This window comes from Megascapheus bottae, chromosome 26, assembly GCF_031878675.1.
Source record: "Megascapheus bottae isolate mThoBot1 chromosome 26, mThoBot2.hap1, whole genome shotgun sequence".
In the NCBI taxonomy this organism is placed as follows: domain Eukaryota; kingdom Metazoa; phylum Chordata; class Mammalia; order Rodentia; family Geomyidae; genus Megascapheus; species Megascapheus bottae.
Genome location: NC_143534.1, coordinates 15,275,328 through 15,300,462, shown reverse-complemented (window position 1 = coordinate 15,300,462; position 25,135 = coordinate 15,275,328). Strand labels below are relative to the sequence as shown.

The 25,135-nt window shown below is 37.3% G+C and overlaps 1 protein-coding gene and 1 non-coding gene across 2 annotated transcripts in view; both read left to right on the top strand.

The window, feature by feature from the left end:
* Positions 1 to 204: 204 nt before the first annotated feature.
* Positions 205 to 25,135, top strand: part of Dnajc1 (DnaJ heat shock protein family (Hsp40) member C1) — a 106,203-nt gene continuing 81,272 nt past the window's right edge. The window contains exon 1 of the mRNA XM_090319015.1: positions 205 to 728. Within this exon, the coding sequence (XP_090175141.1) occupies positions 510 to 728 (219 nt within the window). The 5' untranslated portion in view covers positions 205 to 509. The remainder of the gene's footprint in view (positions 729 to 25,135) is intronic.
* On the top strand, positions 22,137 to 22,267 carry LOC150045987 (small nucleolar RNA SNORA51). The gene has a single exon (XR_016532772.1). It is a non-coding gene; the product is annotated as a small nucleolar RNA SNORA51 (small nucleolar RNA).

Sequence of the window (25,135 nt, the reverse complement as noted above, 5' to 3'; positions counted from 1 at the left end):
ACATCTGTAACTAAGTCTGGTCACCTGCTTAAACACACGTGCAGCTCCTCTGAGATGCAGTCAAAGGAGGCTCAGGTGGCAGTAGGGGTGGTGGTGGTGGTGGTAGTGGGGGAAGCACCCGGCGTTTCTACTTCCGGTCCCGCCCCGCCCCGCGGTTGCTAGGAGACGTGATGTCACCGGAAGCAAGACTTGGGATTGACTGAGGCGAAACCTCGCCCACTCGGCCGCCTCAGCGCTGGCGCTGGCTCACCAGCTGTCTGTAGGCCCCGGGGCAAGGGTCCGGGAAGGGAGGCCCTGCTGCCGCCCCCTGCCCGCGCGCCCGCCGGCCCGGCCGCCAGCTCCCACGGCCCTCCACGTCCCGGCGCCCTCGCCGGAGCCGGCCGCCTGACTGGCTGCCCGCGCCTCTAACTGACAGACGCCGTTCCCCGGCAGCCGGGCTGCCCGCCACGTCCCCGGTGTCGGCCGACAGACAGCACCGCGTGGCGAGCGACCTTCGGGAGCCCAGCGCGATGTCGGCTCCCGGCTCCGGGCTGGCGGGACTCGCTCCTCAGCGCGGGCGCGGGGTCCGGCCGGCGCGGCCCTGGCCGGCCTGGCCGTGGCTGCCGCCGCTGCTGCTGCTGCTGGCGGCCGCGGGCCCGGCGCGAGGCTGGGAGAACGCCGACCTGGAGTTGTTCGACCTGGTGGAGGAGGTGCGGCTCAACTTCTACGAGTTCCTCGGGGTGCCGCAGGTGAGCTCGCCGCCCGCGCAGCCACGCGCGGGGGAGACACGGACGGAGGGCGGGCGCTGGGCCGGCGCGGGACGCGCTTCCCCCCCAGCCGGCCGGCCCCGTGAGGACGCGCCGCCTGCCTCGGCTTCTCCACCCGTGCCCTCGGTGACAGGCCACTTCCCGTCGCACTGGCGCTCGTGGGCGGGTGGGTGGAAGGAGGAGGTCTGGATAGAGGTTCCCCCGCTTCCCCCCCTCCTTTCTCATCTGCTCCTCCCCACACGTGGAACGCGAGAGCGTCGCCATGGCTCCCCCTCAGCTGTCACCTTCCCACTTCCCCACGTCTTCTGCCTTCCTCGGGGCTCCTCTTACCTCTTCCTCCCCGGGAAATGTCCTCCGACGTTGTAATCTTGTTAGCCAGTCTGATGGAGGCTGGGGCGTCCTATCACAGTCTAGGTAGAAAACTTAACCTGGAGGAATTGGATGTCTCCAGCCAGGTGGTTCTGGAACTCAGGGGAAGCTCTGAAGCTTTCTGGCAGCAGCGGTTTTTTTAGATGCTGTGGGAACAGAAGCCGAATTAGTAGGGCAGGATCACGGGCAGGACTTAGTCCTGGGTCATTTTCCTTGCTTCTCATTTCCTTGTCTGTCTGTCTCTCTTTTTTTTTTTTTTCTTTTTTCACTCTTGCTGTTAATTTGGGAAGCCCGTTTGTGGAGGTTTATTTCTTCCATAGAAGATGGTTTTGTCGAGGGTTATTTATTCAGTCTCCACTTGTATGAAGCCTCGTGTAAAGATGAACACAGTTCATGTACTTCAGAATATTCTTAGTAGAGTAAAAGATTCACGTGTTAAATTGCACATGTTCTGCTGGAGTCTGCTCAGAATAAGAAGGTTAAAAAAAAATCAGGCAATTATCGTTAAAGGCACACTTCACATGACTAGGGATGAGATGCACAACCACTCCAGTAGGCTATTATAGATTTGGGTCAGGTATGGAAATCTAGCTGGTGCTGGTGGCTCACACCTGTAATCCTAGCTACTCAAGAGGCTGAGATTTGAGGATCCTGGTTGGAAGCCAGAAGGGCAGGAAAGTCCAAGAGGCTCTATCTCCAGTCAACCAGCAACAAAACAAAACACTAGAAGTGGAGCTGTAGTTTCTATGCCCTGAGTTCAAGCCCCAGAACCTCCAGTTCCACAGGCAGTCTTAATTTTCTATTTAAATTGAACAGTCAAACGAAGTTAACTTTTAAGCATTGCATTTGTATCCATTACTTAACAGAAAGGCTAGGTTGTCATAGGTCTGTGACTTTAAGCTTTCTTCTTTTTTTTTTTCAGTCATGGGACTTGAACTCCTGGCCTAGGCACTGTCCCTGAGCTGTTCAGCTCAAGGCTTCTGCCCTACTCCTTGGGCTGGGAGTTGTCCCTGAGCCCTTCAGCTAAAGGCTACTGCCCTACCCCTAGAGCCACAGTGCCACTTCATTTTCTGTTGATAAATTGGAGATGAGTCTCAGGATATTTTGGTGCCCTGGCTGACTTTGAACAGCAATCCTCAGATCTCAGCCTCTTGAATAGCTAGGATTACAGGTGTGAGCCACCTCGCCCGGCTTAAGTTTTCATTTTTATAACACATGTAAAAGTACAAGTGTTTTCCATTTCGAACCTTTTTGTTGTTGTTGGTCATGGGGCTTGAATTCGGCCTGGGCGCTATCCCTGAACTCTTCAGGCCACCATCCTACCCTTGAGCCAAGCCCCACTTCCCATTTTCTAGAGGTTAATTGGATATGAGTCTCAGGTCCTTTTGTGCCTGGGCTGGCTTTGAACCTTGATCCTCAGGTCTCAGCCTCCTGAGTAGCTAGAATTACAGGCCTGAGCCACTGTGCCTGGCTCAAATCTTCTGTACCGCTATTGTAGTAACTATGAAGTGTCATCTGGTTCCACTTCCTTCTCAGACACAAAATATGCCTCATTTTAAAAGTGATAATGAGGAAATAGATGTAACAGTACTTAGTGGAAATACACATTTGAAGAGTAATTTGTTTTTTCAGCACTGGGACTTGAGCTCAGGGCCTTGTATTTGCTAGACTGACACTTTACACTATCACTTCAGCCACACTTCCAGCCCTAGGGTTTGGTTTTGTTACCTGAGCTACAGTGCTGGATTACAGGCTTGCACTACTATACCTAGAACTAATGACTCATTTTGGAGGATTCCTTAAATAACAAGAAAATTTGTTTAGCTCGACTAAATCCTGTAAGTAGTAAGGTTCCTACATATAGACTATTCAAAAACCTTGAAGATGCTTTCCAATTATCCATGGAAATTAAGCTCCTTTAAGAAAATACAGAAAGTAAGTAGTACTAGCTTGAAATTTATATTATGTGATCTAGCTTTGCATGTGTACTCTTGTAGAATTTCATGTATAATCCCATACAGTTTAATTTGCAGTTAATTAAGCACTTAACTGCGTGAACAAATCAATATAGGTAGTTGAGAAAATTCTTTGTGGTAGAATTTGAAATGAGGAATTCAAGAAAATATTTTTGTTTTTTCAGTCCAACTGTCGAAATTCAAAATGAAAACCAGAAGAAACTAATTCTTTTACGTGGAGAAATAAATAAGAACAATTTCCCTCCCTCCCTTCCTTCATGTCTTTCTTCCTTTCTTTTTGCTTTACTTTGATCCTTAGCTTTGGAACCTTTTCAGAAATAAAGATTTCATATGGAGAAGTGCAGCTTGTTTAAGTTCCAAGCAGTTTTTTGGTGATGAGCTGGACTTTGGGATAGAACAAGGTAGGAAGATTACCCAAACTGCTTACCTAAATCCATGAACTGGTCAATTTTGTTGTTTATTCAGCCATCTGACTTGGTGCATTCTAGAGTTTGGCTTTTATATTGCAACGTGACCCTTAGGCTGGAACCTAGCTTTATATAAAACAAATCCTTTTATAGCAGAATGAAATAAGTAAGAAAACTAAATAGGTAAATACAAATGTGGGATGATCACAGAAGGCCTCTGAAGGTAGTTGGGAGTAAGTGACTTGGTGTAATTGGTGTCTTGGTCTTTTCCAGCTGTTATACAGAATATAACCTGGATAGCTTTATGACAGAAAATCATTTCTCATAATTGGGGTTTGGGGAGTCAAGATGAGGTGGTTGCAGATTGTATATCTGCTGAACACCTAATTTATGGAGTGTCTTTTTGCTATGTCTTCACATCACCAATGAGGAAAGACTGGTCTTAAGGGCTGGATATTTAAGGGTACTAATCCCATTCACAAGGGCTTTATTTTTAGAACCTGTTCATTTCCCAGCTGCTGTTTCTCAGTATTAGCACTCTGAGAATTAGATTTTTACATATGAGTTTTGAAGAGATTCAATAGCACTGAAGAGGATCATTTAAAGAAGAGTACAACATAAGTGCAGAGGCCTACGGTAGAAGCTGGTTTAATGAGTAAGGCATTCAGCAAGGCACCTCATGTGGTTGGTACAGCATTGGAGGATAACAACACAAGGAGATATGATAGGAATCGTAAGTTGTGGAGAAAGGACTTTGCTGACCATTGTAAGGACATTGGCCTTTACTTGCAATGAAGTCGAACATCCAGTAGAGAGAAGAGTATTGATAAGAAAAGATAGTTTGACTTAAATTTTTAACTGATTACTGTGTTGAGGACTATTTATTAGGCATTCTTTTTTGGTTGTTCATAGGGCTTGAATTCTGGGCCTGGCGGTTGTCCCTGAGCTCTTCAACTCAAGGCTACAGCCCTACCCCTTGAGCCACAGTGCCACTTCCGGTTTTCTGATGATTAATTGGAGAATAAGAGTCTCATGGATTTTTTGGTGCCTGGGCTGACTTTGAACCATGATCCTCAGATCTCAGTCTCCTGAGTAGCTAGGAGGACAGGCATGAACCACCGTGCATGGTTTTTATAAGGCATTCTTAGAGAAATAATTGTAGTGTAGAATGGAGAATAGACCTAGACAGTAGCATTGCTGGTGCAAATTGGCCAGATTCTGGATTTAATTTGATCATAGAACTGACAGGACTTTACTGAAAGAAAAAGAGAAATTGAAAACAGCTTTAAAGATTTTTAAACTAGGAAGTATGCAGGTATCAAGTTGGTGAAGCCTAGAAGTCTGTTTGAGGAAAAATCAAGAATTTGGGTTCTAGTCATACTGAACTTGCAATGCATTCTATACATCAAAGTGGAACTGGTATATGGACATTTGGTTGTTAAGGTCCAGAGTTTCTACAGAAAAGTTTGGGATGTAAAGGTAAGAATTTGAGAGTCTCTGGCACTCAGGTAATTTGGAGCCACATAATTGGATAAGTTCAAGTGTGGGTAAATCTAACGGCAAAGAGAAGAGATTTGGGAGCTAAGCCTTTGGGAACCAAACATTCTTTTGTCAGTCAGGAAGATGCTGATGAACCAGTAAAAGAGATGAAAAGGCATTGAGAAAAAAGAATTTATTTCTGAGAACTGATTGGATTTAACTGTGGTAGTCACTGGGTACCTCAACAAGAGCTGTTTTAGTAAGGTGGTGAGATCAGTAGTATGGTTAGATTAAGTTCTTGTGAGAATGAAGGGGAAGAATTGGCCACAGTATGAACAATCGGATAGTTGTGGCTGACTGAGGTGTCTTATCTTCTGATTCACCAGATCTTAGTTCTCAGTCATTCCCTAATCTCTGTAATTGAAATAACTGATGGATTTTAGCCACCTCTTGCCTTTATGACCTCGGACAAGTTAGTTATCCTTTAGATCAAATATTTACTGCATGAAACAGTATAAATATCGTAAGTAAACCACACTGTTATTCTCCCCAAAAGTTCTTGCTTGATAGTTCACTCAGTAAGTCACACTTATATATGACGTTTATAACCCTCATACAGAAAAAATGCAATCTTTTTTGTATGTATTTTAAGTTGACTGTAAAGGAACCAAGTAAAAAAACCCAATTGGGACCACAGGAAGGGTCCCAAAAGTCTTTAGGAGACAGGTAAATACAGATGACATGTCAGTTCCACCTATTTTTAGGATATCCTGATTTTTCATAGGGCAATTCAGTTAAGATACTGTCTTTTAAGAGGAGATGAGGTGAGGAGAGATGGGAGGAGTATAGGAAAAAGAACATGTTATTCAAAGATCTCTCACTAGTACCTTAAATTCTATTTCCCTACATAATATATTTATATTTTGTGTAACAGGTCTTGTTGTCTGGACTAGACACTTATTTCTTGTGGAATCAAGTGGCTATTTTTATAAATAATAAGAATTCTGGGATTTAGGGACAATTTTCTTTTGCTATCTCAGCTTCATGTAGTACCTTGTACAGAACTCTAGTCAATAATAACTTGATTTTCATTTAAAAAATCAGTGAATTGGCCAGGTGTGGTGGCTACTCAGGAGGCTGAGATCTGAGGATCGTGATTCAAAGCCAGCCTGGGCATTAAAGTCCATGAGACTCTCCAATTAACCACTAGAAGTGGCACTTATCTCCAATTAACCAAAAGAAAACCAGAAGTGGCACTGTGGCTCAAGGGGGAGGGTGGTAGCCTTGAAGAGCTCAGGGACAATGTCCAGGCCAAGTCCAAGCCCCACAACTGGAAAACAAAAAAAATAATCTGGGTTGATCATCTTAAAATTTACAGTACCTGGTAAGTTAGAATTGTTTTAATGGTATCATTTGGCCATTACAGACTTCCTACTATTTATATAGCTAGAAATACACTTCATTTTCTTTTTGAATTTCATCTTTATATTCAATTGAGTGCTGCAGCTTAGTTAAGAAAGACTTCTGCTTATTAAATATTTGGGTTTTCATTTATAAAAAGTATTTTCAGATGTATAGAATAGAAGCTCCTTTAGGGCACTTACTGCCCACTCATCTTCTGTCCAGGGAGATACTTTGCTAAAGAAATGCTGAGATTAAACTTAGAGTCTTGGACTTGCTAGGCAAGTGCTCTAACACTTGAATCATGCCCCTGAGTCTTTTTGTTCTCACCCCCAAGTCCCTTTGCTCTTGGGATTTTTAACATGCTTGGATTGTTTGGGGATGGGTTCTCTCTCAACTTTTTTGCCTGGTCTAGCTTCAAACACTCATTTCTCCTCTTTCTGACTTCCAAATTGCTGGGATTTCAAGCCCGTGTCACCATGTCCAGTTTAATTTGTAACTAATCTAGAATTTGTGTTTCATGCCATATCCTATTTGAAATTAAAATATTAGTCCCTTACAGTGTTTCTAATACCATCATCCAGCAATTGATACCTCATTGCAATTAGGCATATTGCAAAAGCAAAGACTTGCCACATTTCATATTAAAATGTATTCATATGGCAACATTTATACTTAATTATATCTTACAGTATTTTTGTATGGATCTTTTGTATATAATAGGAAATAGACTTCAGGGTTTAAATTAAAGCATATTAGACATTTGATAAAGTTCAAATAACTGCCATATTCTATTGTAGATTTTATAATAGTTACGGAATGTTGACTTTCTGTATCACATCTTTAAAAATAATATATCTTGAAGTAGTTATTGTGAAAAGCTTCATAATTTTGAACAATAATGACATCTTTCAAAATATCACTAGAATATTTTGTTTTGACTTCTTCAAAAACTTTTTGTATCTTCATTTGTAATTTTTTACATTTTTTTTTTTGCCAGTCCTGGAGCTTGAACTCAGGGCCTGAGCCCTGTCCTTGGGCTTTCTCAAGGATAGCACTTTACCACTTGAGCTACAACACTACTACTGAGCTTTTCTATGTATGTTGTACCAAGGAATTGAACCCAGGCTGTTGTGCATGCTAGGCAAGCACTCTACCACTAGGCCAAACTCCCTCCTGGCCTTCTTCATATGTAATTTTTAAGTCAGTTTTGAGTGTAACAATAGTCATTTGGAGCTAAATCTGATCATTAAATTAACTCAGGAAGCTTTGATCAATATATTTTGTATTGGTAGAGATTTTAAGCCAGCACAAGCTGTCATCCTAGCTAGTTGGGAGGAAGACATCAGGGGACAGATATAGTCTGAGGTGAGGCTTAACCTCAGCAAATGACTAGGAGTGGTTGCGTGTGCCTGTCATCCCAGCAACATTAGGAAGCAAAAATAGGAGTATCAAAGTCCAGGTAGTCCAACAAAGACTACCAAATAGCCAACGTAGAAAAGGCTGGCAGAGTGGTTCAAGAGGTAGTGTGCCTGCCTAACAAGTGTGAAATCCTAAGTTTAAACTCTTCAATTAAAAAAAATCAATATAAATTTCATGTAAAGGTCTTAGCTTGAGGATTGTTCCAAAGAATAGTCTTAGAGAAGTTTTGAGTAACTACATCAGGTAAAATTTTAGCCTTTCCAGGTAATGGAATATATAAATGACCTTAAGGTCATTTACAAATATAAAAGGTAATAGGGTAATATCTCCATCTTGTGGTCTTCTTTGGGTATTACCATTGAAAATACTGAGGTGTTGTATTTTTACAACTCTAGGCATAAATAAGAATAAGATATAAGACAGGTGAAAACAAAATACAAATCTTATTTCTTAGAGTATTTTGCAAGAATATTTTAAGATTGAGCTCAGTGTATTAGAATGCAGGTATGCTGAGGCAATAATACTTGACTCATTATAGAAGCAAAAGTATTGTTTAGTATGGGCTAGGGAATCAAGCTAAAAGGGAAATCAAAAGTGTTTGTCAGTTACTTAATTACTTCATCTTAATGGCAGAATGATAATTACATGTTACCATAATTTCAGTAACAGAGGAATATAGTTGTTACTCCTATCTGTCTCACTTTTCATATAAGATGTGGACATGAAATATGTGCACTTAATTTGTAAAACATTTGATCTGTACTGGACAGATATAGATGTGTTATTATTCTCTACAAAATATAAATGACTTCAATAAATAAATATGCAAATTCTAGGTTGCGTAAAGGAGTGTTTCGTGATACTGGGGCATAGGAGAAATAGTTCACTTGTAAATTTTTTTGGGTTGTTGTTGGTCTGGACTTGGATACTGTCCCTGAGCTCTTCAGCTTAAGGCTACCACCCTACCCCTTGAGCCACAGTGCCACTTTGGTTTTCTGGTAGTTAATCGGAGGTAAGAGTCTCATGGACTTTAGTGCTTAATTTGTTTAACCTAATATAGAAAAATATTTCAACATTTTAATTTTGTTTTACTACTGGAGCTTACACTCTGGTCAGGTTCTGTTCTTTAGCTTTTTTGCTTAAGGCGCTAAGGCTCTCACTTGAGCCACTATACTCCTGCCTTTTTGATGGTTAATTGGTACTGAGAATCTCACAAACTTTACTGCCTGGGGCTGAAACTGAGATTCTTAGATCTCAGCCTCCTTTAGTAGCTAGGTTCCAGGCATTAGTCATCAGCTCTAGGCCAATTCATTTTTTAATTTACTTTATTTTTTATATTTATTTTTCTTTCCTTCCTCCCTTCCCTTCTTCCTTTCCCTCCTATCCTCTTTCCTTCCCTACAATACATCTCAAGGTTTTGTATATGTTAGTCAAGAGCTATACCACTGAATGACATCCTCAGCCTTTTTCTTTTAAATCATTTTTTGAAAATGGTTATTGTAGAAGTGATGTACAGAGGAATTACAGTTACATAAGTCCGTTACTGAGTATATTTCCTCTTGAACAGTGTCACCTCTTCCTTGGCTTTCACCCAGTTTTTCCCTTCCATTCCCTCTCCCCGACAAGTTCCTTTTCAACACAGTGTCTAGTATCACTGCTGCATTAGTTCACTCATTGTCCCATCAATTCTCAGTTCCCCTTATACTCCCCAAGGCAGATAAAACTTACATACAAGATAAAAAGTGCAGAAATAAAAAACATCACCAGCAGAGGGGAAAAAAAGCCAAAGAACAAAACCATCCTTTCCATTTCTTGGAGTTGATTTTGGTAAACATTTTATATGATTATATGCAATAGCTGAGTTTTTTTCATATATTTTTATTGTAATTAATAGAAGGGTTACATTATATTCACCTTATAGAAGGTGCATTACTTCACATACATTGATACCCTTTCTCATGTCTTGGTCCCCATTTCCCCCCCTCAACCCCTACCCCTCATCCTGTTTTCCCCCCTTCCCCATCCAATTTCAAAAAACCAAATACGCATGTATCCAATATATCAGATAACAAAGTAAGACACTGTAACAATATGAGATAATCAAGGGATAGCAAAAGAGATGAAATATAACAGTACATTAAGGACAACAATCACTCATTATATGGTTTTTGTTTTTATATCCTAGAGGTCCTTTCATTTAGCATCACACTGTATGGCCTTTTGTATCTAGGTTTTGCTCTATTGTAAATCTCTGCTACGAGAGCCCAAGGTTTCTACTGATTATGACAAATGAGGGAAACCATGGAGCCTATGTTCCTTTGGGTCTGGCTTACTTCACTTAATATGATTTTTTCTAAGTCTGAGCTTTTTGTGATCTTCTAAGAATATCTTCCTTTGGTCTCACTGTGTGAATATCTAGAGTTTTACATAACTTACCATGTCTAAGTGTTTTTTTTTTTAAGCCATCCAGTGTGTTTACTTTTAGATTACAGCCCTTGTTTTTTGAAAGTTTTTCTTGTGTACAGAGGTTTGCCTCAGATTTGTGATTCTGTGGTGTCCATTTCCCCAGGGATAAAATTACTGGTATGTACCTTCATGAGTAGCTCAGGAACATTAATAAGAGGGCCTGGTGTGGTAGCCCCAGTGGCATGGTAGCTCAATGGTTAAGGGCTTGTTTAGCATGCTCAAGGCCCTGGGCTCCATCTCCAGCTCCAGCTCCACACAGTTAAAACACTAATGAGATATATCACAAAATCTGATGTGTATTTTACATTTATGCTTCCACCATGCTTCATTTCAGATGCTAAATTTCATTCAAAATTCTTATTTTTTAAATAATTTTTATTGTGATTAATAGAAGGGTTACATTATATTCACCAGATAGAAGGTACATAGCTTCACAAACATTGATACCTTTCTCATGACATGGTCCCCATTTCCCTCCCCCTACTTATCTTGATTTCCCCCCTTCCCTATCCAATTTCAAATAACCAGTTAAGCACATATAAATCAGATAACAAGGTGAAATATTATAACAATATGAGATAACCAGGAGATGGCAAAAGAGATGAGCAATAACATAGTACATTAAGGACAACAGTCACTCATTATATGGCTTTCAAAATTTTTAATCTTCATTGCAGTTTCATAAAACGTGCATCAATAAGTATATTCAGTTCAGGCTTAAAGATTGGATGTGTTTTGAACTTAATATAAATTATTTAAAACTAAAAAGTTTCAGTTTAGCTCATTTAAAAATATATATTGGATAGCACATATGGATATATAATTAACATTTTTGTGTTGTACAAGTATAATTAAGTATTTTGTGAGGGACATTGTACTTTCAGTGCACATATGTGTGTGTGTGTGTGCACTTGCGCGCGCATGAGTGCGAGTGTGTGGCAGTGGGGAGGCCCATATGTATAGTTTTTTTTAACCTGGTGTAGTTTCAAATTTGGGGAGGGGTTCATTTCAATTCACATAGTATCGTTTTCCCGGTTAGTTGTTGGTTAGTTATTGGTACAGTATGACCATGCCTTTTTTTTTGTTCTAAAAAGGCTATCAACTTTGTAACTACAGTTGTCTGAACTTCATGCATAGGCCTGTCTGTGAATGGTAACATTCAGTAATTAGTTTAATTTTGCTGGCTCACCTGTTACATTTATGATTGTTCTATAAGTGTTAAGTCTTTAATTATGCTGTGATGAAGAAATGACCAGTGTTCTTGCTTTGAAATTTTAACTCCAGTATCCCTGTTTATTCTAAAACTCATCTAATATAATATATGCGTAGCTTTTAAATATTCTGTGTTCTTAACTATTATCTATTTTGATTGTTTTAATATCTGGAAACAACGTTCAAAACAGATGTCAAGATGCAATTCTACTTGGGCCAGTCTGTTGACTCTTTTTTTTTTTTTTGCCAGTTCTGGGCTTGGGCTCAGGGCTTGAGCACTGTCCTTGGGCTTTCTCAAGGCTAGAGCTCTACCACTTGAGCCTCAGCACCACTTCCAGCTTTTTGCTCTGTATGTGGGGTACCGAGGAATTGAACCCGGGTCTTCGTGCATGCTAGGCAAGCACTCTACCACTAGGCCAAACTCCAGGCCCCCAGTCTGTTGACTCTTTAATACCAACCAGGGATTCCAAAGTTACACTGTTTTCACTGGTTGCTTTTGCTACCTCTTCATCCTAATGAGTACTAATTCACTGAGTTATTCATGACTAGTCTTTTATCTTTGGAAAAAAGTAGATCTTAATGTTGATAGTGCTTATATCTTCTAGCTACTACATATAAAAGAAAGAAATTGACGCGACTCTAATATGATTAAAAAATTCTACATTGAAGGGAAAACAAGAATGAAACAAAAGTTAAAGAACCAGAATCCTGAAGTTGGAAAAGATCTCATTAATATCTGCTTCCTCATAAAGGAATCTCTTTTGTTGCATTCCCACTGGATAGAGGCATATCTAGACTGCTTGATTATGTCTAACAGTGGGGACTATGAAACAACTTATTAAATTTTCGGATAATAGTACTCAGGGGAAATTTTATTCTGATGTTAAGCTGAAGTCATAATTCTTATACCTACTTTCAGCTTCATTTGTTGTTGTCTTTTTGTAATAACCCCAAATACATACTCAAATTATTTGTCAATAATGCCTTATAATAAAATACACAAGAGAAATACTTATTTGTTGACTTTCTCATGCACTAGGATTATTAAAGAGAGAGAGAGAAAGACTAGATGACAGACAGATACATACAATCTAAATAAGGAAGGCTACTACTTGTATCATTAGAGGTAAGTCTCCTTTAGAGAATCCGCTAGTCACAAAAGCTACAATTGTTCCAAAACTACATTAAACTTGGTGAAATAATGGGGTCATCAAAGTCAGCACTAGGAAATCTCTGAAAGTTGAAAACAAAAATACGATGTTTGAGATGTATTACCTTTGATATTGTCGACCACAGTATTACATATGTTTTCAGTATCTGTTGCAGACTCTTAAAGCAGGTCTCTGTGTACAGTTGTGTAGTATGTGCATCAGCTTCAGTCTTACTATAAAATAAAAGTTTCAGATTTTGTATTTTGGGGAAGAATTGGAATTGTTTAATGTAGATGGAATTCTAATTTTCAGTCTCATCCAGTAGGAGTTTCTCTTCTGTTCACCTTTCCTAAACGGCCTTTACTCCTTTTCCTGACCTGTCTAGGTAAGAGCTAGGTCATATGTATGCAGCTTAGGGCTCCCTCCTGAGGTTATATTGTAGCCATTGCAGATCTAAATGCCAAATCTGCAGATGCCTTAGCCTGCTTTTGACTGTGTAGCTAAAAAGAACATTGTCTTGGATCATCTCAAATATATATAGCATTTTAGAAACTGTCTCTTCAGAAAGTAATCACCTCACTTTTTTTCTCCATAGGTTCCATTGTAACACTTGGTTTCACATATTAAGCATTGTCCTGGTAGAATCATTTTAATTCTCATTACTCCATGGAATTCCAGTTTCTTAAGCCTTCTTGTAGTCATGGAGTGCAGTAGGACAGTAACTTCAACCCTGTTTGTGGCTTTGTATACTTTTTATACATCTGTTTGTTTTTCAAAAGAGATACTTAACTAGATACTTAATGCATTTTGTAACTTTACATCTTTAAATTTTAATGTCATATATTTTAATGGGGTTTAGAAAGAAGTTTCTTAAATATTTTAAGTGCTACTTTGATAATGGAGCATACTGAATAAATTTATTTCTTTTATAGCAATAATTACTAGTGTTGGTTTTCCAATCTAAGAATTTTTTTTGGGGGGGGGGTCAGTCATGGGGCTTGAACCCTGGGCCTGGTTACTGTCTCTGAGCTCTTCAGCTCAAAGCTACTGCCCTAACCCTTAAGCCACAGCACCACTTCTAGTTTTCTAATGGTTAACTGGAGATAAGAGTCTCATGGACTTTAATGTCTGAGCTGTCTTTGAACTGTGATCCTCAGATCTCAGCCTCCTGAATAGCTCAGATTATAGCCTAGCTTTAGAGTACATTTCTTTTTGGACAATGTTACCCTTCCCTCTTTCCTTCAATCCCCGTCCACAAATTGTATAGTTCATTTTTAACATAGTGTCTAGTAAGTAATAATGCTGCATATTGTTGTCTTTCTAATGTGGATAACAATTTGTCTTAGTATCAATCATCCTTCATCTTAGTACCTTAGTACCTTTATATCCTTTGTAACAGAATAGAATGCACAACTACCTGCATGCTGTTAGGAAATTCTGTTAACAGAACCTAGTTTTCATATTTGTGTAGTCTTTAGTTCTTTTCATTGCATTGCTAATAATAGTAAAAATGAAATGATTATAGTAATAGAATATTTGAGTAAATATGACATAGTTTTGGTGTGGTATATAATCACTTGCAATGTGTTATTATACATTATATAATGGAAGTGAAAAATCACAATAGCAGGGCCGGGAGTTGGCCTAGTGGTAGAGTGCTTGCCTAGCATGCACAAAAACCCAGGTTCGATTCCTCAGTACCACATACATAGAAAAAGCCAGAAGTGGTGCTGAGGCTCAAGTGGTAGAGTTCTAGCCTTGAGAAATCCCAAGGACAGGGCTCAGGCCCTGAGGTTAAGCCCAGGACTGGCAAAAGAAAAAAAAAAAATCACAATAGCAAGTTATATTCACATCAGATAATTTGTAGGAAAATTATATATGTATACATATGAAACAGAAATATGAACTAATGAAAAATGCATTTTGGGGGTAGAATTTTAATTAGGAGTGAATATTTTATTTAGATTGCTATTAATATTGCTGACATATACCTATGTAAATTATAAAAGAAGACTTATATAATTAAATCACAGTGAGATATATTATTTTCATGTTTATGAGGTAAGCTGTGTACCTATATTTAAGTTGCTTTTAAACTATAACCTATTGTAAGTTGTAAGAAAATTAAATGTGACAAATAATTGAGTAAGAACTCATGTCACATTTAGTTTATAGAAATGTTTATTTTGTTATTTTAAAGGTAGTATAAAGTAATTTCTAATCAGTGAATCACCATTCCATAATTTCATGTTAGTTTGAGCCAAAATTTATGATGTATGTTGAATAAGAGATTTATGATTTATGTTGACTAAAAGTGATTATAGTAGATTTATGATCTGTATTGAATAAAAGTGATTATAATATACTCACAAAAATAAACTGAGTATAAGTATATATTTGGGCAAATTACAAATTTCTTGATGTCCAGGCCAAGAAAGTCCACTAATGGGTTTGAAATTTAGATTATAGTTTGGTACAATTAATGTTTGTCGTGCTTATCTGAATCCTTTTATATAGATCATTGTTCAACTTTTCAAATAGAGCCAATTGTTGGCTTTTGTAGCCTTTTAAGTCTTCTTAGCCTTTATGTTTAAGTGGTACTGCTCAATTCTGTAGCCACTAGATAGACTCATAAGACCCATAGAGCTCTTGAAATGTAATCAGTGTATGAATTTTACACTAATACAAAATAGAATATAAAATATACAATAGAATATAAAATATTTTCCCATTAACCACAATCTTATTGTAAGGCACATGTGGCATTACGTTTCACTTTAACTGTGTATTTCACATATGAATTAAAATGTGCAAAATACAACAGATTTTTGAGGATTTAGTGTAAATGGTATTTCTCAATAATTTTTAATGTTGGTTTCCTACTGAAAAAGTAATATTTTTGATATATTGCTTAAATATATTCCAAATATTTTTCTGTTTTCCTTTACTTTTTAAAAGGTGACTACTAGAAAATATAAAATGACACATGTGGCTTGCATTATGTTTCTAATGGACAGTATTGGTTTACATCAGGAATAAGCAATTATGACATGTTCATGGCTCAGACCTGGTTTAGTATATTGAACTCCAAAATTAGGGAGCCCATAATATTGCCTAAGAGTGAAAAAAATTATTGTTGAGTTTAGGAAGAACATGTTAAAACTTCCAATTAATTTTCTTTAAAAAATGTACACTTTAATATATTTTTATCCCCTATTCCATCTCTTCTGTCTGCAAATTAGTGAATAAGTAGAGAGATAAAATTTAAATATAAAAATTAAGCCTTTTTTCCTGATGAGGTACATGATCAAAAATATGGCCATAGTTTGAAAGTTGCTGTAAAATCAGAACGGGGAGGAGTAAAATGAGAAAGAAAGCAGGACTTTGAGAATGATACATTAAAGGGCTCACCAAATCTCCACGAAAGTAACAAAACTTGACAAAACTGTCAAAAAACAGTCATTTCAGGACACTGAAAATTGACCAGAAACAAACAGTAAATTGATAAACTAGTTCCACCACCATGAATTAGGGAACTCAGGTAAGATAAGTGGGAGTTTATAACATTGAATCCATCGCTCGTTTCAAGTCTACCTGACAGTTTTGCCAGGACTGCAAGATGTAAGAACAGCAGTTAGACTGCTGGAAGAGGCTGATTTCGATTTTTAGTGAAAGTTAAAACATACTGTAGTTGGTAATAGAGGCTGTTTCAGTGGCAAACAAATTGGGAGGTTAAAGATCACAAATTTCCTGAGGTTTTTATCCTGAATGGGGCAAACGATAACCTAGTAGACTAAGGAGAAAATCCTGGGACTTGAATTCAGGGCCTGGGCACTGTCCATGGAAATTTTTTGCTCAAGGCTAACACTCTCCCACTTGAGCCACAGTGCCACTTCTTTTTCTGTGTATGTGGTATGGAGGAATTGAACCCAGGGCTTTGTGCATGCTAGGAGAGCACTCTACCACGGCTAAGCTCCCAGCCCCTTTAACATTATTATACATTCCAGGCATTATTTCTAAAAATATTCGCTGCAGAGCAGCTTTGAATCTCAGTCCTTCCTATTTCTGCCTCCTGGGTAGTAGTAATTAAGATGGGAACCAATTTAAGCAGCATTTTTTTTTAGGTCTAGATTCTATATATGAGAAAATGTGCAATATTTTTGGGTCTGTTCTACTTAGCATGATGATTTCTACTTCCATCCATTTATTTCAAATGACATAATTTTATTTTCTTTACAGCCTAATTAATATTCTGTATTATTTCTTACTATTTAATGCTGCTTGTTCTTGACCCATTAATCCCCATACTGAGTATATATTTCCAAAGGAACTGACATAATGTCAGAGACGCATTAGCACTGTTTACAATAGCCACATGGATGAATTATGAAACAAATGGAGTTGACTATAATTTTGCCATTAAAAAAGAAAATTTGAAGTCAATATGCTTGGAGTGAGAAAATACTGTTAAGTAAAATAAATCAGGCACAGAAATGCATACTCATGCTCTCATGTATGGAAGCTAAAAGACTTACCTCAGAGAAAAATGGAAGCACTTAATGATTGCCAGCCAGTTATTCTTCTGTGCTATAGAATATTAGAAGTGATTCCACATATCCACTGTACCCTAGACATGTTAACAGTCATCTGTCTCCACATCCTTCTCATTAAACATTTCAAGTAACTAGTAGAAAGTATTTTCAGTGTTTCTGAAGCAAAGAAATAATGTCCAAAGGGATAGATATATTAATTATACATGTACAGATATTGAAAGTCATACTACATAAAATTTAATTACTATATATCAATGTGTTTAAACATGAAAAACAAACCCAACCTAAATACAATTCCATTGAGATTTTGTCCTTTGACTTTTTTTTTCTTTTGCAAATATGACCACTCTTCATGGCAGTTTTTTTGGTGCTGGGAATTGAACTCATAGCCTCAAAAATGCTGATTATATGCTCAACCACAGAGCTATATTCACCCAACCCTAATAGCAAATTTGAAATAGATCAGTGCATGTGGTATGTATTTAATAAACGCATTGCAAATGAATAAAAGTGTTATCATTCAAGGTAATCTAACTGTTCTTCACATCATTCTAAAATGAGTTGAAAGGATGGGAATAATGAGAGAAAATGTAACTACATTTTGCTTAAGGAAACCAAATGTAAAAACATAAAATGCAAAGTTTTCGTTGGACTCCATAGGAAAAAAAAGTGCTAAGCATTATTGGATTACATGCTGACTTGGGCAAAACTGATTTTTCTGTTTTTTATCTGATAATTTGTTTTAAAAACTATACATATAACTAAACATATAACTTAATTACAGGTAGGTTTAATGTGTTCTGTGACAATATGTAAGAAACAATCCTGGTAACTGAATTTTCAGAAAGTGAGCAACAAATACAGGTGGATTTTAGAGACCTTGTCTAAAGAGGAATATACTTAGTGTAAAAGGAAAAGACTAAGGTGTTTGGTCACTGACTTCAGTGTTAGACTTAAAAAACATTTAAAACTATTTTTACCTATACCTTCTCATTTTGAAATAATTTTAGGCTCTTATTAAGAAAATGTAGCAACACAATAATTCTGATACTTTTTATGTAATTTTCTCAAATGTCTTTCACAATCTTAGTAAACACATAAAAAATAGGAAATTAGTATTGGCACAATATTATTAAACTTACCTATAGTCAGATTTTCCTGGCCCTGAATTACATATTTAGTTGTCTTAATATCTTTTGCTTTGGGATGATTCCTTAGCTGCCTTTTTTTTCCCCTTGACTTTGACAAAAATAGCATGTTTTAGAATGTCCCTCATTTTGAGTTTGTCAAAACTTTCCTCATGGGTCATGCATAGTATTACAGTTTCTTAGAAAGGAGAATTGCTTGAGTCAGGAATTCAAAGCCAGCCAGTCAACATAGCAAGATCCTTTTCAACAAGGAAGGGAAAGGATTGGATTATGCCTTACACCAGTTACACAAACACAGTTCTATAGAAGTGGGAGACATGCCATTTTTAGTGCATAATACTAGGTAGATCTCATCCAGTTGATTTTAATTCTATTCATTTGATAACTACTCCCGTTCCTATCACCTCCCCCCCCTTTTTTTTTTTTTGCCAGTCCTGAGGCTTGAACTCGGGGCTTGGACATTGTCCCTGAGCCTCTCTGTGCTCAAGGCTAGCGTTCTACCACTTGAGCCACAATGTCACTTCTGGCTTTTTCTGTTTATGTGGTACTGAGGAATGGAACCCAGTGTTTAATTCATGCTAGGTAAGCACTATACCACTAAGCCACATTCCCAGCTTGACTACCTCTTTTTACAACTTTTTTTGGGGTCATTTTCCCAACTATAAAGTTAAAGGAAATCCTCTCTTTTGTGGAAAATACTTTCAGACTATATAAATACAATGTTTTTCATATTACTTTTGCCCATCATTTTGGCCTCCATTGATTATTCTTACCATTATTATCATGATATTTGCCACATAATGATTTCCTTTATTCTGTACCTATTAACTCAAATTGTGCTGCAAGGAAGAGGTATGCTTTCTCAATCTTTAGTCATTTCTTTGTCAGAATAGCATCATGAATATTTCACTTTAGTCAGTGAGAAATAGTCAATTACTAGTAGTATTTTCTTGCTCATATTATATCACATTCGACCTATTTGAACTCCCTCACCTTGACTTTTGTGTCCTTCAGCTGATCCCCATTTTCTTAGAAGAGCTTTTCCATGCATTGTCCTACAACTAGATGCTCTAGATTCATCTTATACTTCCACTCTACCAGTTCTGGAATCAGTTACTTCTCTCAGGAAGTGATTCCTCTTATTGGAGAGTAATATTTAGATATCAAAATATGGGCAATAAGCTGATTATTAAATTTTTAGTGCCATTGTATTTCTTAGCAGCTGGAAGTGGGAACATATATATTTATATGATTTGACTGATACCTAGATTTTGTTTTTTATTTTGCTATTTCTTATATATCTAGTACATGTTTAGCACAAAATTTGTAGCTAATAATATAAAAATATACAAGAGATTTCTCAGTATAGTCAGACTAGATAACTAAAAGACTTTCTAATGCCATAAATCTGTTATGTTCTGATTCTGAGAAAGATAAACTTGGAAACTATATACATACTCCGTAAAGTTCATAATAAAAATGGAAAAGTCATAGAAACAAAAACAATGAAAGCATTGAAGAAAAGTTACTTTGCTGAGAAAAGTCACTTTGCTGAGACAGGAAAGAAAAAGTAGGGTTTTTTTTATCCATTTACTTTAGCTGACTACCTTGCAGAAAGTTTCATCAGTAAAGCTATGATGAGCTTGGAGAGAAAATGAAGATAATGTCCTTTTTTGGTCTTCTTTCTTTAATTTGCTTTCTATTATTTTCTTAGAAATACAAAGTATAGGTGTTTCTGCATCTATATATAGTTTCATATTCTACAAAATCATAGCCTAAAAACAAGATGTGCAGGAAAAATAGGTTGGCTTTATTACCCTATGAAACACTAAGTGTGGGATTCTACTTTTGTGTTTGAGACTATTTTAAGAGAGTTGGAGACCAGAAATGTGGTGTCCCCTGCATTCTCTTCCTACCTGTAAGAGAAGTGCCACAATACTCTGATTTATTCAAGAGAGCAGATTTGTACACAGCTCTGCTTCTTAGATTTGACTCCCTTTACTCCTTTCTGAAGCTGCTAGTTTTGATTGGTTGCTTTTTCAGTGGTTATGTCATGGGGTAAAAAGAAACAGGGGAGCCTAATGGGTGGCCTGCACTCACAAAAAGAAAGGCTGAGGCCACAAGGATCTTCTTAATCTCTGGTGTTTTTCCCATTCTTTGATTTGCATTTAAAAATTAAGATTCAGTGATAAATAACTGATAGTGGAATAGTGTTGGTGTTTGAAAGTAAGGCTAGTGGGGAAAGGGATGTTGTTAGGATTAATGGATAACATTTATGACTTAGTTTGCCATTGAACAATCACTTACTTTTGATACTGACCATATTTTATAGAAACATTGCTTTTCACATATGCCAGCATTTCATGACATGTCAATGTTAAACATGAGTACACCTTATTAGTACCTGACATTTTTCTTGGCTGTGGAGAGTACATGGAAGATATGATTGTTACTGTCAAATATACATAGTTAAAAGAAGGTGTGGGCTGGGAGTGTGGCCTAGTGGTAGAGTGCTTGCCGAGAATGCACAAACTCTTGAGTTTGATTCCTCAGTACCACATACATAGAAAAAGCCAGAATTGGTGCTGTGGCTCAAGTGGTAGAGTGCTAGCCTAGAGAAAGCCCAAGGACCCAGGCCCTCAGTTTGAGCCCCAGGACTGGAAAAAAAAAAAAAAAAGACATGTAACTGTAGTTTGGAAGGAGCAAAATGAATCAGCAGTAAACCTTTCACTGTCCTAGAAATACATATTATCCTTCAAGATACTGTTTTTCTTATAAGTAATAAATTGTAATCGTAGATGTAACTGCTTATGCAGCAGCTGTAAGATCTGTGCAAGATTTATAGGCCTCTACAGCAAATACTAAGATTTTTCTTGTTACATTTGCCCATAAATATATTACTCTCATATTTTCCTGTTTGTCCTAGAAGCAATTTGAGGTCAACTTAACATTAAAAAACAAAAGCAAAACAAAACAAAAAAACCCTTTATGCTAAAAACTTGAGTGGTAATCAATTCTTAGTTTAATAAAGGACATGTGTATTTGAGTTTCTGGATAACCTTGCTTCCTTAGAAAGTGTTTCTTAATTAAAAGCAGATGAGTGTAGCAAAGAAGGTATTCAGAGCACTAAATAAAATGGATGTGCTTCATGGAATTTGCAGAATTCATCAATACATGTAACAATGATTTATAATTGCATTTGGTCCTAACACGTATCAGTGTAGATCTAACAGAGGCACAGTAAGTAAGATGGCTAGTATAAAACACTAAGGTGAAAGGGTTAATTGGCCTTGCACAGTTCAATTTGCCACTCTAGTGGCACTTTCTGTTGTCTGTGTAAACAGAGTTGCTAAGTACTTTCCCACTAAGCTGCCACTCTTTTATTTATACAGTTTGAGCCACGAATGAGGAATGGATCAGTTTACCAGTTGCTAGGCCTTTTCTTCTTGCCTTTTCAGCCCAGTTCATGCTTTTTCCCTTCAGCTATTGCTACAAACCTCCATAATTTTCTCCTATGATTTTGATCTTTTTTTAAACCTTTCTTTTTCTCTTATTCATTGATTTTAAGCGCATGAATATCTAATTCCACTGATCTTTATTCTTTCTTATTGCTACCTTCCATTTTACCAGTTCGTACCCCAGAACTTAGCATTCCTTTTAATATGCTTTAAAATGCTTTTTCAAATTTTGTCTAAAAGGAACGTAAGAATTAAAACATGACATTTATATATGCATATATATTTCTTTAACCAGCTTTTACCTGTGTATACCACCCCATTAGTTAACAGTAAAATATATAATTTTCAGGCCCTCCAGTACTTATCCCAGGCTACATTCCTACCCTGACTTGTGTAGAAAGAGGAAGCAGAGTAAACCTATCCTATATAACACCTCACACACTCCTGGGCCTGGTCTGTATTGTGAACTGGAGACATGGGTGTAGAAACAAAGAAGATGGTGTGGAGAGTAACCTTGATTAAGTGATGTGTGCCAGCAGTTATTCTTCAACAGGAGTTATGGTAGAAGTTATTCTTGGTTAAAGCCAGTGGGTAATTATCAGTTTATGTGGGGTGATCATGCATCTAGACAGAATTAGAGAAAAAAAATCTTGAAAAATATTTAAGACACGATTGTATATGTTTGGCTGATAATTTTTATTCTGCTGTTATCAGGGATTATACTTAGTATGCCTAAGAAAATAATTTAAGAAATAGTTCTGTTGGGAGTAACAGAATCAAGCCAACTCTATTCCATTGCGATACACACTTAAAAATCTTTGTATCAGCTTTAGAAACACTGACAAGAGAAATTATATCAAGATATACAAATGAAAATATTTATTACGAGAGGACAGAAATACTTGAATACGGTTGCAAGTATTTTCTTCCCTCTTGAAAAATTCCATATCTTCTGTTTAGAATGTTGATCAGTCCCTCTTGCAATAGAGAACCTGTTTCTGTTTACTTTCTGGTTCAAGTGCTATTAGTACATTTTAGTTGTTGGTTATTTTTAATTTCCCAAATATTAAGAGATGTATTTTCTTACTAACTTCCTTTAAATAACTTAGGAAAGAACAAAAATGAGAATATTATTTGATAATTTGATTTTTAAATGCTAAAATTTGAAGAGCCACAAAGAAAGTTTACCTAATTCATGGAGTTTATTTAATATAGACTATATTAATATGACTTGGAATTTTTAACTGTTTGCAATGAATTTGCTAGCATTGTTTACATTGAGTTACAGCTTTTTTAAATTGCTCTTTGACATTTAGTTTTGATGTTCAGTTTTATCACATGCAGTCTTCGTACAGTATTCCCCCAAAGAATTAAGAATTGTATGTGTTGAGTTCTTAAGACAAATTTGAAATTATACTACTCATCTATTTGTTATGAGATTTGGTATTGGTAAATCTCTTGTAAATTTAAGTGGAAATGCATTTAGGATATCTGTCCTCCCAAAACAGCCTCCTAGTTCAGCAACATGGTAATGAAAGTTACAAGAACCAGTTGTTGCCCATCCAATTTTCTGCTGTCTGGAAGCTATAGTTGGCTACCATAGTTCAATAGTTCCAGAAAGTATCTCAACATGTCACTAGCCTAGAAAAAATAAGGCCAGGGTCTCACACATGATTGACAAGTACTTTGCTACTGAACTATCCTTGTGTGTGTATCACTTTTTTTTCCCTCTTTTCGTCAGTTTTGGGGCTTTTGCTCAGGGCCTGAGCACTGTATCTGAACTTTTCTGCTCAAAGCTAGTGCTCTACCACTTTGAGCCACAGCTCCATTCTGGTTTTCTGTTGGTTAATTGGAGATGAGTCTCAAAGTCTGTAATGCCCAACTATAAGAAATACATGGTTGTCCAAAATCAGGAAGTTTGAGTTTGTTTTAATATGAGGAAAGTACTCGGCTTGGTGAAGATACAGTATGAAATAAGGTATTTCTGCATATCACATCCACAAAAGAGTATGCAAGTGTTTAAAAATCTAGACTATATGTGCCAAACTGTTAAATTTCTTCTATTAGAGAAGTATTAAGTATGAAGAGACTAAGAAAAGAAAAAAAGATGAGGGCATAAATAAAGGAACTCATGAAAAATAGCTTAAATAAAAAAAATTTGCCAAGTTGATACATTCAAAAACCATTGCAGAGATTTAGAAAAAGACTACACTAAATTAACTTATTGAGACTATAAATAGTCCATGAACATAAACATTATAAGCATTGAGTTTATGAAGCAAAATGGACTTCCTATATATAATGACTAAATGCAGAAGATTTGGTATAGTATTGCAATTTAGTTGGCTGCAGTAAAAACAGGAAAGTGGAGGAAAAGATCACATGCTAATATTAAATGATAGTTAAGTAAATAGAGGAGCCCTTATTTTATGTTCTTACCTCCAATTAATCTGCAAAAAGCTATAAGGGGTAGTGCAGTTCAAGTGATAGAGCTCCAACCTGTGTAAAAAAGCTAAGTAAGAGCATGAGGTCCTGAGCTCATTTCTCCTCCCTCTCCCCCCTTTTCCCTTCCCTTCCTCTTTCCCCCCTTCCCCTCCTCCCTTTTCCCTCCTCTCTTCCCCTCTCCTTCCCCCTCTCCTTCCCCCTCTCCTTCCCCCTCTCCTTCCCCCTCTCCTTCCCCCTCTCCTTCCCCCCCTCCTTCCCCCCTTCCTCCCTCCCTCCCTCCCTCCCTCCTCTCTCTCTCTCTCTCTCTCTCTCTCTCTCTCTCTCTCTCTCTCTCTCTCTCTCACTCTTACTCTCACTCTCTCACTCTCTCATACACACACACACACACACACAAATACACACGAGAAAATAGGTATTTCTTAAATTACTCAGTCTGCCAACTTTCAAGCTCATGACTAAGTATTTTTAATCATAACATAATTATTTTTTATTAAAGAATTTATTAACATTGATTTTTACATCATATTTCAAATGACAAGTTAACTGACAAGTGTTCAAGAAGGGAATCTCTATATACAATCACTGGCACTTAGAAGGGAATCTCTATTTACAATCACTGGCACTTAGCCTAATTTTGATTAAGTTCTAAAACTAAGGGTTTGTATGTCGTAGATACATATTAGTTTATGAAATAAAACATGTCTATAGAGTCATAGGTTTTTATGTCTATATAGTTATGTTTATATTTCTATTACCATGTCCATAGCATTGGGTATGCAAATATTGAGTCCTCGCTCTTGTACTCTATGGATCTAATAGCCACATATTAAGGATACCATGTTCCTTTTGTTCCTTTGGTCTTGACTTGTCTCACTCAACATGATTCGCTCTAGATTCATCCA